This window comes from Thalassophryne amazonica, chromosome 18, assembly GCF_902500255.1.
Source record: "Thalassophryne amazonica chromosome 18, fThaAma1.1, whole genome shotgun sequence".
Lineage (NCBI taxonomy): Eukaryota > Metazoa > Chordata > Actinopteri > Batrachoidiformes > Batrachoididae > Thalassophryne > Thalassophryne amazonica.
In genome coordinates, this window is record NC_047120.1 from 70,707,390 (window position 1) to 70,725,893 (window position 18,504).

Here is an 18,504-nt window from a genome sequence, read left to right on the forward strand (position 1 = left end):
TTTACTGTTTGCTTAGTTTTTGTAATGTTAATATTTAGTTTTAACTTCATTCTATCAGCTGAATGTTTTCAGATAGTAGAGAAGTTTGAATCTTCGACTGGACTAGGTTGCTTGACCTGAGTCAAGCAACAGTGCAGACAGTACAGAAGCTGGATTGTGAGCACTATTGTAGAGGTGCTGGTGTGTGCAGTGTGGGGCTTTTGCTGCTGCGTGTGATGTGGTGAGTGCTGCCGGGGTCATGCTGTGGTGCTGGCCGGCCAGGAAGAATTTGTCGGCCTCTCCGCCAGTGCACGGCAGTCCGTGATCGTGGTGTTGTTCCAGTGCTGTGCACACATGAGGAGAGTTGCTGCACAAAAAAATCCAGCCAGAGCTGCAGCATTCTGTCCATGAACTCTGAAGGGCTTACTGTCCGCCAGCCCGTGCAGAAAGAAGAGCCTGCTGGCCCTTTCAGCGCATGACAGTTCAAAAGTTTTGAGGAAGTGATCCTTGATCACTGCATATTTAATCGCAGTGAGAGGGCTTTGCAGGGGCGCGATCAGCCTCGTTTTTTCCGTGGAGCTGCTGACAGCGGACACAATCATTGATGGCTGTGTATTTGTTGGCAGCAGTGGGCATTACAGGAGCACAATCAGCCTCGTTTAACCCAGTGTGATCAGCTTGAGAGAAGGCGTGAAGTTTGTGCGTCTGATCCACGTACACAGCGCCTGTGCATGCGTGGGGTGATCAGAAACAGCAGGGTTTTGAAAAAATAAAACAGCAAAGAGAAAGAGCGCTAGCTCACTTTCTTGTACGCATGCATTTTGTATGTACAGACAGCAATTAGAGTTTTGGTATTTGAGAGATTTGAGAAATATTTGGTGTGTTTGCAGTGTGTATAATTTTGGTGGCATATTTAGTGTGTCTGGTTAGTGTGGTGGTGTGGGGTTTTTTTTTTGTAAAAATGAGGTGTCTTATAAATGTTGAGCAAGCGCTTCAGTTTTTTGTTTTTTCTTAATTGGAGCAAGACGTAGTGTGCAGCGTGTCGTCACAGTATAAACCAGACAGTGAGGATTCTGACGATGAAGATGATCCCTCTTTTTTTCTGGATGAGGAACCAGAGCAGATGGATCCACCACCGTGCGCAGAGATGTCCACAGTGGGTCAGCTCACGTGCTTCTATTTGCAGCTGAGCTTCGTCCCAGTGCCGAGTCCTGGAACACAGAGATGCAGACTCGCACTGCTCCAGCAGTTGCTCCAGGTGCGTTTCGTTTAAAGCATCGAGATCCATGGTAGTAATTATGTTTTGATTATTAGTTATGAGGCTGCAACCAACAATTTGCAAATGCTTGGGCGACTATTTCAATTTGCAAGCAGGGTGCATGCTCGTGCACGTACAGACCGTGTATAAATACACAGACTGTGTTTATATGATTCCAGCAGAATAAATAAAACTAAAATCTTTACAAATAATAAGAAAAAAAAACAATGCAGTAACTGCAATACACGCTCTCAAAAATACAAAACAGGGTTTATAGTAGAAAATCTAAAATCGGAGCCCCCGACATAAACTCCTGCCTCCGCCCCTGCAGACGCTCCTTCTTCACAGGCCTGTGATTCAGTCCGAAATCTGATATAACAGCGTTTGGAGAACAAACAGTCACATCTGAACGTAACTCACCGGAGGTTTTAGGACAAAGCCACGAGAAGAAAAGCCGAAACAGCAGAGAAAAAAAAAAAGAAAACAGCGCCACAGATAGAGAGAATCAGGCGAACTCCGCAGTTTTTTCATCCGAGTCTCAGTTTAACATCAAATGTGTCGCGTCTGTCTCTCCGTCGCTGCTCCTGACAGCTGCCGCAGCGATTCCACAAACTAAATGATTAAAAAAAGTCCACGGCTTCCACACTTCAGGACGGTTTTTTTCGCACTCGGGTAGACGGCCTCCATTGTGCACTCTCCCGGTAAGCGCACGCGCAAAGACTACCGGAAGTGTTGTAGCGCGCCTATAGAATAAAACTTTACTTCGTTCTAATATAAAAAAAATATTTTCAATGGAATAAATATTTTCTTTATAATACAACTAGATGTGTTGCTGATTTCAGTTTATTAAAATATCTAATTTTAATCATTTTACTGTACATATGCTTTATTATTATTATTATTAGTAGTAGTAGTATTAGTATTAGTATTATTATTATCAGACTAGATTAGATAAAATTAGATTAGATAGAACTTTATTCATCCCTTGGGAAGACTCCCTCAGGGAAACTGAGGTTCCAGCAGCACTGGAGAAGTAGCACGCAGGGTAAGAAGAACACAGAGTATCAGAAGTAGAAGTAACAAGCAATTTGCAAAAGTAAATACAAATATAAATACCAGAAATACCGCTTTACTGACTCCTACTGTTCCTCTCCTTCCCGTCCTCTGTCTTCCTGTTACTCCTCCTCCCCCTGAGTGAGGAGTTGTCCAGTCTGATGGCCTGAGGGACAAAGGAGTTTTTTAGTGTGTTGGTCCTGCACTTGGGGAGGAGCAGTCTGTGTCTGAAGAGGCTCCTCTGGTTGCTGATGACGGTGTGCAGAGGCTGACTGGCATCGTCCATAATGTCCAGCAGTTTGTCCGGTGTTCTCTTCTCTGCCACCGTCACCAGAGAGTCCAGCATCATACCAACCACAGAGCCAGCCCGCCTGATCAGTTTGTCCAGCCTGGATGTGTCCTTCTTGGACACATTATTATTATTATTATTATTATTATTATTATTATTATCATTGTTATTATTATTATCATTGTTATTATTATTATTATTCAACTTTATTAATATATTAATATTACATACACCTTTGTTGCTTCGGTCAGTTTGTTCTTATAATTTTGCTATTTTACATGTTGATTTTTATGTTTAAAAACTATATCTAACTTTTTATGTAACAAATTGTGTTTTGCCTCTGTTTAAAAAAGCAGATTAATAGTTTTGTTGAAAAAAAAAAAAAACAACAACAAACAAACCTATGATCTACCAACACAGTTTAATTAGAAATGAGCCCATTTCAAACCACAACTGGTCAGGGAATTTGAATGCTTCCGAGAAAACAACGCTTTTTGAAATAACTTTGCTCTCATTCTCATTTATTTATTTATTTTTAACTTGGTATTTAGGTGACTACATGCTTTCACATTTAAATTTCTATCTTGAGAATACAGTTTTTGATTATTATTATTTTATTATTATTTTAATAAATACTCTTTAATGGCTTTTATTTTGAAGGCACCACAAGAACAAATTTGACCAATCGGAATTCACAAATCCAGGAAGGAAGTAGCGCCCATTCAGCAGCAGCGTTAGCATCAGCTCAAGTTCCTTAATATTCACTATTTCCTCGTATAGTTGTTTTGTTTTTTTTTCCATAAAAAAAAAAAAAATTAGAGCTTAAGGTATGTGATACTGTTTTAAATATGTAGTTTAATATAGTTGTGGTGATGCTGTTTGTGTCATAATCGTTTGTTTTTATGGATTTTAGCCTCAGTTAAAGAATCATTTAAACCAAATCACAGTTAAAACACAATGTTCTTCACTTGCCTTTGGTGTTATCAAGCTGCCCACATAGTTCTGGGTTTATTAGCACACGAACTCAATGCTGCATATGGGGATAACTGATAAAGTTATAATTAACTTTTAGAATCAGGATTTTATTTAGGAGCTGACCCTCAGCCTGGCTACTTGTATATTAACATGAGTCTGTCTGTGTAAATGTGAAGAACTGTGGTGACCAAGAAGGTTTTTGGTTCCACTTAAAGGAACTAAACACACGTAACATTTACAAAGTGGTTACAGTTACGCCACCCGTAACCCTAAATCTTGGCACTGTTCTTACTGCAGCTTACTGCTGATGTGCAGTGACTCTGTTTGTGCCTAATTTCTTGTTGGTATTGTGGAAAATATCCCCAGCTGTCATGCAGAAGACCAGACTTCGATTCACCGACAGGGAGAACAAAACCTTTTGTTTTTTCACTCCTTTCATGTCAGCCAACATTTATTGTTTCAGTTTTGGTTCATGTATCTCTGGAAGATTTGGCTTATTTGGGCTATTAGTGGTCACTAGTCACATCACTGCTGTAATAATAACCTACCAACACATACTTATGGTTACCGTAACAATATCCACGGCCTAACATTTAATTCTTCAATGACTCTGCCCTGGCTGTACCTGCCATCCTGGGATCCAGTGGCTTCGTGTTTCCCTAAGTGCACTGTAATTTTCCCACAATGCACTATGTTTGGCGCATGACAATTTCCAGTAAAAATGAGTGATTCAGCCAAATTTACTGGTTTGAAAAGAAAGTTCATGGTTCCTTAAAGTCGTTTTTGTGCAGCAACTCATCTGGGAAGGTTAAGGCACTTGGGATCAAGAGGTCATACTCCAGATTCCCACACAAAGAACCACCGTGAGTACAGCTCACAAACTGGAAATTGTCCCTCATGGATCGCTGATGAAGTTGTGCACTTGGAACGTTCTCTGTGTTAAAATTCAAAGTCATTAGATGGTTGGCATATATTTTTTGTGTTATTCGTGGTATACTGAGGCTGTATTGTGTCTGGTACAGATTTGGTTGACATTGGCTTCAGGCTCATTGCTGTTCTTGGTGTGTGTTCAGATGGGATACATGACTATAGAGGAGCAAAGCTCCACTCTGCTCCACCTGAAGAGATCTCCGGGCATTCGTTCCTGGTCGCTCCTTGTCGGTAAGCCTAAGATCCCCTTTCTACAAAGTCAAAAACTCCTGAGTATTTCTCACTGAAATATTATTTTATTTTCAGGCATAGCATCTGTAGGTTTAGCTGCTGCTTACTACAGCTCAGGTATCCAAAACGAATCCACCAAATCTGCTAAGAATTATTCCATCTTTCTGCCTGGCCAGATGAGCTTGATCTCATTTTACATTTCATGTGGTTTATACAGACAGCATCTTCTGGAAGCTTTTTTATGTGTTGGGCTGCCTGTTTGTGGCCATGCAAAACATGGAAGAATGGGAGGAGGCGATATTTGACAAAACCAACAACCAGATTGAGCTCAAGACTTTCAGCTTGTACACTTTAATCCTGACACTGTGGAGTAAAGGGCAGGAAAAAGGTGAGATCTGAGCCTGGGCTGTGTGGTGAAGATTCTGCTGTTGTGCATTCAGACTTCTGAATCTTAGACTTCATGTTGTTCTTCTCAGTTGTGCTGGATCTGAATCACCTGCGAGATGTCTGCATCCAGGAGGAGAAGGTTCGCTATTTGGGGAAGGGCTACCTGTTGATGTTGCGGATGGCTACTGGCTTCTCCTACCCCCTCACCCAGAGCGCCACGCTGGGCGGACGCAGGTAGATATTTGTTACCGAGTGGTAACGCATCAAATATGTAGCTTGATGTGTAAAACTCACTGGCCACTTTATTACAGTAGTGTTCAGAATAATAGTAGTGCTATGTGACTAAAAAGATTAATCCAGGTTTTGAGTATATTTCTTATTGTTACATGGGAAACAAGGTACCAGTAGATTCAGTAGATTCTCACAAATCCAACAAGACCAAGCATTCATGATATGCACACTGTTAAGGCTATGAAATTTGACTATTAGTAAAAAAAAAGTAGAAAAGGGGGTGTTCACAATAATAGTAGCATCTGCTGTTGACACTACAAACTCAAAACTATTATGTTCAAACTGCTTTTTAATCAATCCTGTGAATCACTAAACTAGTATTTAGTTGTATAACCACAGTTTTTCATGATTTCTTCACATCTGCGAGGCATTAATTTTGTTGGTTTGGAACCAAGATTTTGCTTGTTTACTAGTGTGCTTGGGGTCATTGTCTTGTTGAAACACCCATTTCAAGGGCATGTCCTCTTCAGCATAAGGCAACATGACCTCTTCAAGTATTTTGACATATCCAAACTGATCCATGATACCTGGTATGCGATATATAGGCCCAACACCATAAATTTCTATTTCAATTTATTTCATTTATATAGCGTCAAATCACAACAGAGTTGCCTCAAAACGCTTCACACAGGTAAGGTCTAACCTTACCAACCCCCAGAGCAACAGTGGTAAGGAAAAAACTCCCTCTGAGGAAGAAACCTCAAGCAGACCAGACGCAAAGGGGTGACCCTCTGCTTGGGCCATGATACAAACATAAATTACAGAAATAATTCACAGAACAATTCACGGACGAATATACAAGAATTGCTGTTGGTGCACAGGACAGGAGGATCGCCAACACAAACACAACTCCCATCTCTGGATGGAGCTGCACCTTAAACAGAAAAAAAACAGAATCAGGCATCAGAAAGACAAACAAAATACTGTAGAATTTGTCAGCATTAATCAACAAGAAAAACAGAAGAAATACTAAGGTGATCGCCGGCCACTAGCCCTAAGCTTCACTAAAAGACCCAGAATTTAGGTGAAGTTGAGGCCGCAGCGCACTTCAATTACTAATAACATGAATTAAGAGTAAAAAGTGTAAAACAAAACTGCACCAGTATGCTGCCATATGAAAGGGAAAATAAGTGCATCTTAAGTCTGGACTTGAAAGTCTCCACAGAATCTGACTGTTTTATTGACGCAGGGAGATCATTCCACAGAACAGGGGCACGAGAAGAGAAAGCTCATAGTAGGAGAAACATGCCCATATCATGCTGCTTGCACCACCATGCTTCACTGTGAACTGTGGCTTGAATTCAGAGTTTGGGGGTTGTTTCACAGTGCAGGATGCAGGAAACAGACCAACCAGGTGCCCCAGATCATCTATAATTACCCCAAAAACAAACGGACACATCTACCACCAATGAGTCAGTCTGCAGGAAGGCGCTCAGAGAAAAGTCTAATTTTATTCAATGAGAATGACATTTTTAGGTCTGTGAACATGAAAACTGGCTGTACATTGATGTGTGCAAATATGCAAACAAATCAGCTCTGTAGAATCACATGTCAGTGTTGTGTTGGAAGTTTTTCTTAAAGCAGATTTTAATCCCTGCCTACTACAATTTATTAGGAAAAAGCAAAACATACAACCCCAATCAGAAAATGTTTTGGCCATCTGGAAAATGTGCACACCCCCCCTCCCCAGTAATCCTTACATTTACTTTCACTTCTGTTTCATTGCAGATAGTATGAACCCAAGATATTTCACCTCATTTCTTCCCTCACTCGTCTCCTCCCAGCATGGTCACTCATTTTTTGAGAACTGCCTACTTGATACAGAGTTACCATCCAGTACTGTACTGTTATGACTGGTTGTCTGCCTGGGTGGTTGCCATCCAGGATCCCTTTCGGGTCTGTGGTGCAGTGGATTCTGCTAGACTTGACTTGATGAAATTGAAGTCAGATATTAATGCAGTAACTGCATCATAGTGAGCCTTAGAACTTTTCAGCCTACCCTCGTATTTAGTGACTTGGAAATGTTCGTGTCTCCGTCTCAAGAAAACTTCGTCCCAATTCTTTTTGAAGTGTATTTCAGGCCTTAAATGCAGGAATGGATGAATATGAACAAATGAAATGAAGGTGATGACATGCAACACAAAATATCTTTTGTTTGTCTTGTCTGTAATGAAATAAAAAAGTCATAGTAAATGGAAAGATCACTGTTTTATTCTTGTTTTTTGTTTGTTTTCCCATCTTGTCCCAACTTTGTCTGATTTGGGGTTGTACTATTTGGTAGAAACAAGTAAGACGTAATAGCTAATATTTCAAAGAATGTCTTGTGTCTTTTGTGGGCGCTCAGTGACGTGGAGGCGCTGGCTGTGTTGCTGAAACACTTCCTGGGGCTGGAGGAGCTGCAGCAGCGCGGGCAGCAGGACGAGGACGCAGAGTTTGCAGAAGATGAAGGCGATTCTGTGGATGGCAGCAGCGGCCCAGAGGACCACACTGATGAACTCTGATACGTCAGTGCCTCTCTGGAGTGTTACATCACTACTCAGACCGAGGTTTGCTGGATTAGCGTCCGTTACACTCCGAGCATGTCGGTTCTCAATCAGCCCCCCTGATATATTCTGCAGATTTGCTTTCATCACACTTCTGGTAATTTTTCAAGCAGAAGACTGCAGATATGTGCTGTAAGACTATTTTATGCTAACTTTTACAAGAAATCTATGGAGCCCCAAAAGGGACATGAAGAAGAAGGGGTGGGGGGTACCAGAAACGGGCACTGGATATACGTTTGCGAGTTCTCCAAACAGTTTTTGCAAGACAAGCTATCCAGGGTGCAGTGGACCTAAATTAAAAGTTGTGCAAAAATCCTTTGAAAGTATTGAATAATTTATATTAAAAGCTGAAATGGAAGCTGCAAGTAAACCATAATGGAGCAAAAAATGTAGTATTTTATATTCGATAAGGTGAGTACTTGTAGTTGTGGCCGTGGTGACCGAGGGTGGACAAACTGATGTGACTGCCAGAGCCTTTGATAGCAAGACCAAAGGGCAGATGGCTACACCAACCTCATGGAGAGCTGTCACGGGGACATCCTGTGCCCATCTCTGGTATGTCTTTTTTCCCCCCCAACTTAAAAGGTAACTTAAAGGTGCATGTAGAACCACGTACCTTTAGGGGCTCTGTACCCCCAACCCAAAAACCCCCCCAAAGCAATCCAGACCAGTAACTTTGTCTCGTCCCATTTTCAAACTAATCCCCAGGTTATATGGTGAGACCATAACACTGATCTAAATGATCTAATTACTGTTTGAGACTTTGGGTGTCTTCCTGCTGAACTCTAATGACTGTTTGTGTGTCAGTGGAGGGAACTGAAAATGCTCTGTTTCCCTGTTTTCTGGACCTCCCTGTTTTAAAAACATCTGCATGTTTTCTCACAAACCAGATGAATGCTGGCTGCAGCCAAGCATGAAGGACTTTCGTGGCTCATTTAAGTACAAGTTCAGTTTTTGTAAACCAAAGTCTCAGGCGAGCCCTTTGTCCTCTGAAGCTTGGATCTAATCAGGGATCTGCCACTTACCTTATCTACTGAGGCATTTTATTTGTTTTGATACTTTGTCAGGAATGATATAAATGTTTTGTTTTTTTAACACAAACCCTGGATTATATTCTCCGATCCGTTTTTTAATGTTATGGCATCAGCTCTTCCAGACAGGCTTCGATGTCGTCTGTAATCCTGCGTAAAGGCGTCACCACAGGGTTGACGTGCTGCTCGATCCACTCGTCCACTGTCTGTTCTGGGTAAAGATGCACCATCTCGTTTCTCAGAGTGTCCACCTTCTGACCCAGTGCAGTCAGATACCTGCAGACATGCCACCACACTGTGTTTTAAATGGGGACGGGAGGACACTGTGGTTCAGAGTTTTGTTTTTTATATTTAGAATACATGCTCACGTTGCTGCCTGACTGTGAATCTGCATGATGAAGAACGGGTTCACCAGCTTCCGGCGCCGCTGGTACGGGCTGAACCATCCTCTGACCAACCTGCAGCGCAAACACAGTTACACCACTGCCTGGATTTTGTTTGGGCACCCCCCCAGAAAAAAAAAAAAAAAAAAAAAAAAAACCTTATACAAAACTATGATTATGATTTAAAAGCTGAGGCTATTTGCTGTGGTTGTAACCTCAGTGTTGCATGTGTCACCTTCATTATTTTGGATTTTATGCATGACGATAGTTTCAGGGGAGGAACGTGATCACATCAAAAGTTACAATTTATTCAGCTGTGAGCACGCTGGAGCCAAAGAGTGAAGTCTGACGTGACTGTGCTCACAACAGCTGACAGGCTAATGCTAACATAGCCTTGTGCAGCAATTAATTAGTTAACCTAAGTTTTAAAAAAAACCTGCATGTTTTAAAATGTAGCTGTGCAGTTTGTTGCAAAATACTCTATAGTCTGAAATAAATGGGGCTAATGGCATAGCTAATGCTAGAATATTTAGCTGTGGCTGCAAAGTAGGAGAAAGTACAGCACCACCGACAGTTCTGGGACAGTAAAGACCTGTGCAAACCAGTAAGGTGCGACATCTCTCCCACTGACAATATTCGTCACACCTTGAGATCTAGCGAGCATGGGGACAAATATCGCAAAAGTAGCCGCGCAATTAGTCATGGTGTCAAATCTGTCCCACTGCATGTACATCGTGACAAATTTTTTTGCAGATTTTCAACTCAGTTATCTCAGTATCTACATCTTACAGATGTAAACTATTATACCAAGTATGAATTTGACATATATATATATATATATATATATATATATATATATAAAAACTTCCTAACTCTAATATTTCTTGAGAAATCGCAATGTTAAAAATGTGCAGTTTGCGTGAAATGTCACTAGCTGGAAGATTGTAACTTTAGTTTTCGCTAACGCTTCTTCTACTGGCTACGCTGCAACCAAGGAGGCAACCAATTATTAACAGTGTTATAGCGCAATGATACCATTGCTAGAAATGTTGCAAGTCCTAGATTGTTGTTGTTTACATGCAAGACCCCTGGACCCGCTGGGCTTATAGCCCGATTTATGCTTCTACAACTCCGTAACTTCGTAGCCACACAATTACTCGTATGTTAATGTGGGTGTGATGCTTTTGAAGTTCTCCATCACATTGGTGGGTGTTGCACTGCAATTTGCTGCCTGAATAGTAGGGGGCGCAACGTGAAGAACAAGGCAGGGACTTTCTTTCCACCTGCACCACCACTGCTTCTGACTATTTGTAATTTTTTTTCCTTTTTCAAGGAACCAGTTTCTGTCTCAACGACCTCCACTTTTTTATACAATCATAAACCTCTAAACCAATCGCTCCATGAATTGCTGATCAATTCAGTGTCTTTGTAGTTTTTTTTATGCCGTATTGTAAATTTGGTCATATTTGCAGACTTCTTCTGTCAAACATTCCTCTATTTGATTCAGGATTGAAATGTAATCAGCGTGTGCTCTGCAAAAACCTTTACATATGATGAGAGAGAAAGGAGTAAAACCGGATAAGTGCCTAATCATAGCCCGTGTGGTCTCCGTTGTTTGGACGTGTAGTTTCAGTTGTTGAGAGGTGCACATCAGGCTACAGAGAGGGTACGCGGTGAGGCAGAGGGCACTACTCCGGAGATGAAGCATAAATCAGGCCTATCCCTCCCTCTTCAGAGTTCAAATCAGCTTGATGGATGATGAAACTCAGCAACTCTGATGTTTGTTCTTCAAGATCTGAATGTGCTGTGATGAGCCAAAATGGTCACGAGTCATTGCGCATGTGCCAGACTTGGGCTGCTGCGCGTGCACAGTACCGCATCTTGGCACAGATATGTCAGGGGAGAGATTTGGCACAATAGGTGAACACAGCTTTACCCTCATATTGATCTGGCTCTAATGGTCTGTTCTACTTTGGGTAAATAGCTGTGAGACTGGATGAATGTTGAGTTGGATTTCAAAATAAAAGCATGGCTCATGCAATGCTTTGAGCCATACATTTAACACATTCTTACACCCATGCATTAAATTCCAAGAGGTGACTCCTAAGACACTGAGGTCAGTTTGATCACGAACTCACATGCCATTGTCAAAAAACCGGATGTCGTCTGAGTTGAGCAGTGAACTGAGCTCCACGATTAACTCTGCAAGCTTCTTCCCTGCAAACGACGACTCCTCTGCAGAATGTCTGAGGGACAGATGGAACACGGTGATGTTGAGCCTGCAGACTGTCATGTTTACAGCCTGTAGCTCCACCTCTCTTACCTCCCCATCTCCTTGACCTCCACGGAGGAGACGCTCAGCTTCTCACCCACTGTGCCTTGAACTTCAGCACTGAACTGGCCGTGGATGAGGGTCTGCAGGCAGGCCGCCAATGACGGGAGAGCCACAGGCATCAGCTCGCACAGCACTGATAGGTGGTCATACCTGAGGTGAGGAAAAAAAGACAAAACAGACGAGACTTTACTCCATCGTCTTCTAAAGTTTTGGGCTGACATTTAAGTATGAGGAAAATTCTAAAGTTTTGGGCTGACATTTAAGTATGAGGAAAATTCCTCTCTTCTTATCGTGCTCCTTTTGTGTGGCAAAGAGGTGCCTGCTGAGATAAGACAGTCTGAGTCTGCTGTCCTTGAGTCACCTCGTCTCCCCCATGTGCAGCCAGTGGGCCAGAGGTCACTCAGTCAGGTGACAATTCAGTTGTAACGGCCTGATTGTCACCAAACTTCGTATAGGCCATGGGCCAAGCAGGTTTTGGAAAGAAGTTATGGCGCTAGACTAGGCCCAAGACTTTTTTACAAAGTACACTCTAGTGACCTTGACCTTTAACCACAAAGTCAGTAGGCTTCTTGGGGTCAGTATACATGCATACTAGTCCATGAGCCAGTCATGAATTTTGACCTAATCGGTACCACTTAAGGGTGGGAAAAAAAGACACTTAGAATCCAGCCTCAGTGTATCATGTCCTACACAAAAATGTATGATAGCCATCCCAGGGTGGTAGCTGTAGCCAGCTAGGGATCAGTGAATAATTACACAGAGGTCAAACTTTAAAAATGCTCCAATCATGTTGAAAACTATATCACATTACTTGTCTGATCACAATGATTCCAAAAAGGTATAGTTTGGACTATCTGTGATGGAATGTTCTGGAGTTATGGGGTAAAAACAGCAAAAATGGTGACAAAGGTAATTTCAGTTTGTACAGGGGTCAAATATTAAAATCAATCAATCAACTTTTTTCTTAGTTGCTCCAGTTTCAGTAAAAAAGTATGTAAATTATTGTTTGGGTTAATAGGGTTCTAAAAAGGAATAGTTTGCACCATCTGTCATGCTTAGTGATAATGTTACAGGGTAACATATGTCACATGTCATAGAATTCAATGGATGTTGACCTTGTTTGACCTTTACAAGGGGGGGGGGGGGGTTGGTGAAACCAGATCATGCTCAAATTCAAAGTGCTCTAGGATAAACTCATTTGGGACTGGGAGTTCTAATGCTGAATATCTGATGCATTTTATTGAAGTTATCACAGGCGCAACTGCAGTGGTTGATGCTCATGAAAATTCAGTAAGGTATGTCTTCTATAACACATTCCAATTTTAAGGTAGAATTCTACTAGTGTATACTAAGGTATATCTAAAAAAAGAAGAGTAGAGTAGAGTCACTTAGGTGCCTGGTCATGAGAACCAGGGAGGGTAGGTTGAAAAGCTTTTTTATCCCATGGGAACTCTCCCTACCCACCTAAGCGGCTCAAGAATATGGACATGTCCCACCCTCATGTACGGATGAGGGCGGGATTTTAATGTCATATCTGTAACGTATGGTAAAAGGTCGGCTTGTACTTCCCCTGGAGAGTTTTCTGTGGTTCTGACCTTTGCCAGCCTGTCAGGGCGATGCCCTGCAGGTTGATCCCAGCAGAGACGGAAGCCGCCACCTTCAGCCACTGCAGGTGGTTGTCCACGTGTCTCTGTGTGTTGGTCACACACGTGTAACTGCATGTTGAGCCTTTAAAGGAACTGGCTGCCCACAGCTCTGACATACCGGCACTGCAGTACTTCTCCAGCAGGGACACTGCACATGTACAGACAGAATCCGTGTTCATTGATAACTGCAGTCAGCGGGACAATGTATGAGAGGACGATTCTCAAACACAGATGTCCAAAGTTCCTACCGGTTCTGTCCACATCCAGAGCAGGTGTGTAGTCCCATAGCATGGGCTGCACGAGGCCGACCAGTCCACTCACTGTCACAAGAATAAAGATGTCATAATAAACAGGTGATTTCAGACAAGACACTTTGGAACAAGTTCTACATGTGTGGAGACCCATCAGACCGGTTCTTATCCCTGCATGAAGCGGATGAGAGTCTATGGTTCCCCCCTTAGTGTCCCCGGGGTGTTTTTAAATACATCTGCTGATCAATATTTTCAGTGAACCAAAAATATTGGCAGTACTTTTTTTAAAATCACAAACAGTTTGATTCAGTTGATCTCCTGAAAATCTGGGAGATTCCCCCCCCCCCCCCCATCAACTTCCTGGTCATTATAAACAGTATATACACAGGTCTGGCACATGAAGTCCTGGTTGGGGGGGGTCTCTGACTTCTGCCTTGTGAATTTTGTCAGGGATCGGAGTTCCGAGTTCTACTTTATTCAGTGCTTACGCGGCCTGGGTTTCGGGTAGGGTCGTGGAGAACAGTAACTTAGGTGCTTTTGTTGGCCAAGAAAAGTGAACTGACTTTGTGGAATCAATGGAGATCCTGTTGGCAGAACTTGAGAAGCTGAGTGAGGAAACAGAGTGCCTCGGTTTGCAACCGTCCTGGATCAAGATGAAGATCCAGACCTTTCATGACTTCCTGGACTCAGTCGTCAGTATTGTATCTGTTGTAGAATTGTCAAACTCGTAGTGAGCCAACCTGTCTCTACTGTGAGATTCACGTCTCTGGGTCCTCGACCTTTGACGTCAAGAGACGCCCGGGAAGCGTTTATGAAGTCATGGGGTCACTGAATGCAGGTATTTGGTGATAGGATATGTTTGTAGGAGTACGAAGGTCCAAGTCTTCAGGGTCCTGATGCTTTGATGCTAACTAATGACTGACCGAAGTCAATGACTGGATGTCTTCTGGGCTCTTCAGAGGTTCCTTTGGTATGACTTTAATGTCTTGGTGTCAAACGAGTGGTTACGCAGGGAGACTCACATGAGGCATACCGCTTTTATTGTGAGGGAACGTCAACTACGCGATTTTAGCCATGTGGCGTGTTTCTCCATGAGGAGGAGTCTGAGTTTTCAAGACACCATTGGCTGGAGAAGGTCAAGGACACGCCCACAATTCACTTGGCTGCAGCAAATAGATATTTACTGTAGATCTGTGGACCAGTTGTCTGCCTGGGTGGTTCCCATCCAGGACCCAAGGTGGATATGTGGTGTTGCTGTGATGGTCCCAGACTTGACTTGTCAAACAATAAAAGAGGTGACGTTTATCAGGTAAACTGACCAGGGATGGACTGGGGGGAGGCGCTCATAATGCATATGGACAGTTCTATGGTAACGGAATTACAATAACAGCAAAATCTGCCCATATTTCATCTTATTGTTAAAAACTTGCTGATTGTGATTCCGTTATTGTTGAATTACCCACAAGACTTTGTGCATCACCTTTAAGCGTCTCATGGCTCATGTTTCTCATCATGTCATCCCACATTATAATGGTTATGTGAGGCCACGCCTCCTTGACAGCCTTGGCCACTTTGGTGACGTGTCTCAGAAAAAGCTGCTCCACCGTATGTCCAGGTGTGGCCAGCCACTGTTTTGACTCTTCCCCCTCACCGAGCAGATACACCTGGAGGAGGCAGAGGAACAGGCGGTGGCAGAACTGAAGGCGTGAGACTGAGATGGTGCAGCAACGTGTGTGTGTGTGTGTGTGTAAAAGTACCTCGTCTGCTCCAATGTGCAGCGTGTGGAGGTCCGGATGCAGCACCACAACCTGCCTCAGCATCTCCATCACCAGCTTCACCCCCTCCTCTCTGTGGGGGTTCAGGGTGCCCAAACACTGTGGAACCTCTCTGAGGCCCTTCAGGGGCCGATGCTTCAGCACAAACTACAACCACGGGACAAACAGGTGGACAGCAAGGATATCACACAAAAAGCACTGTTTCACCTTGTTGCCAGATGCAAAACTGTTTACAAGCAGCATGAGATTGAGATGACACTCTCACCTCCATGTGACCAAATGTCTGCACCAAGGGGACGACCTCTAACCCCTTACATTTGGCACAGTTTTGAATGGACAAGATGTCGTCTCGACTGAAAACAGAGCAAACGAGTCAAATATTTTACAGAGTAGAACACTGGTTAATAAAAAAAGCTGAGAACACAAATGTCTTGTTTTTTGTTCTCTAACACTTGACCCCCCCCCACCCCAGAAATTCCACATACAGTAATAACAAAAAGTTACTAGTTAGAGGATTAGTGTGATTTTTATGATGTGCCACAACCTTAAAAAGGTGCTGAAACACACAAAGTCTGTATATATTTGTATTTCTTACTATGTGATGGCAGGCAAGCTGCATACAAGTTCAACCACACGTGCTCCTAATTTCCATCATCCATCTACCAACCAACCAGCAGGTGGCAGTGATCAGCAGGTGGGACAGTTATTCTGAAGGATGCTGCTTTTTGGAGTAATCTGGTAAATCAGAGTTCACCAGTCTAGCCTCATTTTGTCCGTATGCTTTTCATTTGTAAAGTTACAATTCATTCATTGACTTTTTCTGCTGCTTATTCGGTGTCGGGTTGCATATAACATTTACTGTTAAACTGGAATCATACGGCTGGAACTCATTCATTCACTCAATGGATTTTATAAGGTGCATCTGTTCTGTGCAATATGCAAAGTGGACCAAACTTGCATCCCCCCCCCCTTTTTTTTTTGGCACTCCCGAATATGACCATCATTTCTGGAAGCACGTTACACACTTCGGCTGTCGGTGCGAGGCTCGAAACCTGATGCTTCTGATCAACCTTACAGATTATTTTATTTTAAACTATTTATAGTTTGGGTTTAATTTTTAAAATACATAAAAAATCTAGGAATGTGAGCAATACTTTTGCTTCTAGACCATGGCTTTGCACAATTCTGGAAGTTCTGCGCAGTGGTAGAATTTCAGTGTGGTCACGGTACACATTTGGAAAACATGCCTCAGCATTGGAAAAACCAAGGAATAACATCTTGGAGATTTTTTTTTTTTTTTTTTTAAATCAGGTCCCCATTTGGACGTTACTGTTGAACAAATTAAAAGTTCCAGTCTGCCCAAACCACCAGTTTATAGACGCACAGCTGTGAGTAAAAGAACAACATGTGCCCCGCCTGGGATTTGTTGTTAGTTGGCACAAAGAGTCAGGGGTCAAAGGTCACCTGTAAGCAGGAGGTTCCGTGGCCTGCAGCAGCTTCAGGTCACCCTCATAAGGAAACATGTCCTCGTACTCCACCAGGAGACCGTCAGCTCCCAGACAGGAGAAGAGGTCCATCAGCTGAACACATCAACCACACAAATGGTGACACGTCACAGCAGGTGAGTCCCACCTGGACCTGGACCTGGACCTGGACCTGGACTCTGACCTACCTGGTACAAGTATTCCCTTCTTGGTGGAGCACCTTTTAAATCCAGGTGAACCAGTTTCTTTCCTTTACGCCAAGGTGGAGAGTTCATTCTGTTTAAATTCTAAATAACACAAAATAAAACGGCTTCTCCTGAGATTAAAAGAGGAAAAACGAACGAACCAAAGCGGAACTCTGCGCGAAAACAAACAAACCGTCTGCAGATTGCGACGCTGCAAATTCTCTCGATGTACGCAGCGATCTATTAGTTCTGTCTGAGGTGTGAGTTGCCAGATCTCACTCCAGTATCAAGGTCCAAATAAGATAAAAATAAGAAAACTTCTAAAATGAAAATTTGTCGCCGTTTTACAGATAATTCTAAATAAACACAATAACAAGTACAACTTCATTTGTCCTTTCAGGAATGATACTGGACATTCCCTCCGTTCTTCACAGTTCCAAGAATAAATTAAATTCAAGGAATGACAGCATTATTTTCAAAACCTTGCAAATTCTTTAATCACCTGCGCAGTTGTAATGTATGCATTATTATTTTTATTATTATTTATCAAAGTGTAATAAAAAAAATTGAAGAAAATGTGAAGATAGTAATGCAATCTGAAATATTTTATTACTAAGATGGGGCTTATATCTAATTATTCACATGCAGGAACTGGCGATTACATTTTGGATATGAAAAACAAAACAACCCTCAAGTCCAGATTAAAAAAAGATACAGTCTTCAGATCTGGCAACACTTTCCCAGATATGCACAATAATAAAAAGTGTTGCTTTTGTGTGTGTGTGTGTGTGTGTGTGTGTGTGTGTGTGTGTGTGTGTGTGTGTGTGTGTGTGTGTGTGTGTGTGTGTGTGTGTGTTTTTAGAGAAAAATAGTATCAAACAAGGAAGTAATGATGTGGCACGGTTCTTTGTTTTGAAGAAGATGTGCAGTAAATATGCGCTCAATTTGAAGTTACTAAGCAAAAAACATTTGAAGTAATAGTACCTGGTAGACACACAAATGGGATATTCAGGAAATTAGGAAATTGGTCCAAAGATGCTCACATCTGGATTTGAGCAAATCTTTGTTTACAGTGAGAGTGGTGGATACATGGAACAGCCAGAGGATGTTTAGTGTAATCAGTTTAAAAAATAGATTTGGCAAAAGGTGATAGTAAATAAAACACAACATTAGAAAACTTGAATAACTACACTGGTATGTCTGTATTGGTCTGGATAAAGAGGTGCCTTGCACCCGAGTCCAGCAATTTAACATATTCTCTCTTTTTTTTTTTTTTTTTTTTTTTTTTTTTTTGCTTTATTATTGATTTGTTCTCAAACTGTACCCGCCAACAATGCTCAGCAAAACAGCATAAATTCAATCAAAATTGGGAAAAAGTACTCGTATATAATTATAAAACTGATATAATTTAAAAAGATACAGGCTGACTAATCTTCAACATAAAAAAGACTAAACACACACATGAATACATACAATTC

The 18,504-nt window shown here is 42.1% G+C and overlaps 2 protein-coding genes and 1 long non-coding RNA gene across 5 annotated transcripts in view; 1 reads left to right on the top strand and 2 right to left on the bottom strand.

Annotated features, from left to right (window-relative positions):
* The window catches only part of LOC117530415, a 30,059-nt gene extending 30,002 nt beyond the window's left edge, over positions 1–57 (bottom strand). The window contains exon 1 of the long non-coding RNA XR_004566358.1: positions 46–57. This is a non-coding gene — a long non-coding RNA (uncharacterized LOC117530415). The remainder of the gene's footprint in view (positions 1–45) is intronic.
* Positions 58–3,289: 3,232 nt separating this feature from the next.
* Positions 3,290–7,894, top strand: LOC117530414 (cytochrome b-245 chaperone 1 homolog). Of its 2 annotated transcripts, none has more exons than XM_034193282.1 (6): positions 3,290–3,406; positions 4,628–4,715; positions 4,791–4,832; positions 4,933–5,103; positions 5,192–5,336; positions 7,738–7,894. In XM_034193282.1, the coding sequence occupies exons 2-6, from the start codon at positions 4,628–4,630 to the stop codon at positions 7,892–7,894; spliced, it is 603 nt and encodes a 200-aa protein (XP_034049173.1). In that variant the 5' UTR covers positions 3,290–3,406. The 2 variants fall into 2 exon arrangements, with proteins under 2 accessions (XP_034049173.1, XP_034049174.1); XM_034193283.1 differs by lacking the exon at positions 3,290–3,406 and adding an exon at positions 4,381–4,417.
* A 725-nt stretch (positions 7,895–8,619) lies between these two features.
* Positions 8,620–17,222, bottom strand: hexdc (hexosaminidase (glycosyl hydrolase family 20, catalytic domain) containing). Of its 2 annotated transcripts, none has more exons than XM_034193279.1 (11): positions 17,030–17,222; positions 16,822–16,937; positions 15,623–15,710; positions 15,340–15,504; positions 15,063–15,246; positions 13,580–13,651; positions 13,281–13,479; positions 11,674–11,835; positions 11,489–11,596; positions 9,336–9,425; positions 8,620–9,243 (listed from the first exon to the last, which is right to left on the bottom strand). In XM_034193279.1, exons 1-11 carry the CDS (start codon positions 17,114–17,116, stop codon positions 9,072–9,074), a joined length of 1,443 nt encoding a protein of 480 aa, XP_034049170.1. In that variant the 5' UTR covers positions 17,117–17,222; the 3' UTR covers positions 8,620–9,071. The 2 variants fall into 2 exon arrangements, with proteins under 2 accessions (XP_034049170.1, XP_034049171.1); XM_034193280.1 differs by having other exon boundaries at positions 13,580–13,648; positions 15,060–15,246.
* Between the last annotated feature and the right edge of the window lie 1,282 nt (positions 17,223–18,504).

Coding starts and splice junctions, on each gene's coding strand:
- LOC117530414 (XM_034193282.1), top strand. CDS start 4,628: ATGGGATACATGACTATAGAGGAGCAAAGCTCCACTCTGCTCCACCTG. Junction 4,716..4,790: donor TTCCTGGTCGCTCCTTGTCG/GTAAGCCTAAGA, acceptor TTTTATTTTCAG/GCATAGCATCTGTAGGTTTA. Junction 4,833..4,932: donor TGCTGCTTACTACAGCTCAG/GTATCCAAAACG, acceptor TGGTTTATACAG/ACAGCATCTTCTGGAAGCTT.
- hexdc (XM_034193279.1), bottom strand. CDS start 17,116: ATGAACTCTCCACCTTGGCGTAAAGGAAAGAAACTGGTTCACCTGGAT. Junction 15,505..15,622: donor AGACATTTGGTCACATGGAG/GTGAGAGTGTCA, acceptor CCGTGGTTGTAG/TTTGTGCTGAAGCATCGGCC. Junction 13,652..15,062: donor GAGCCATGAGACGCTTAAAG/GTGATGCACAAA, acceptor TTCTTGTGACAG/TGAGTGGACTGGTCGGCCTC.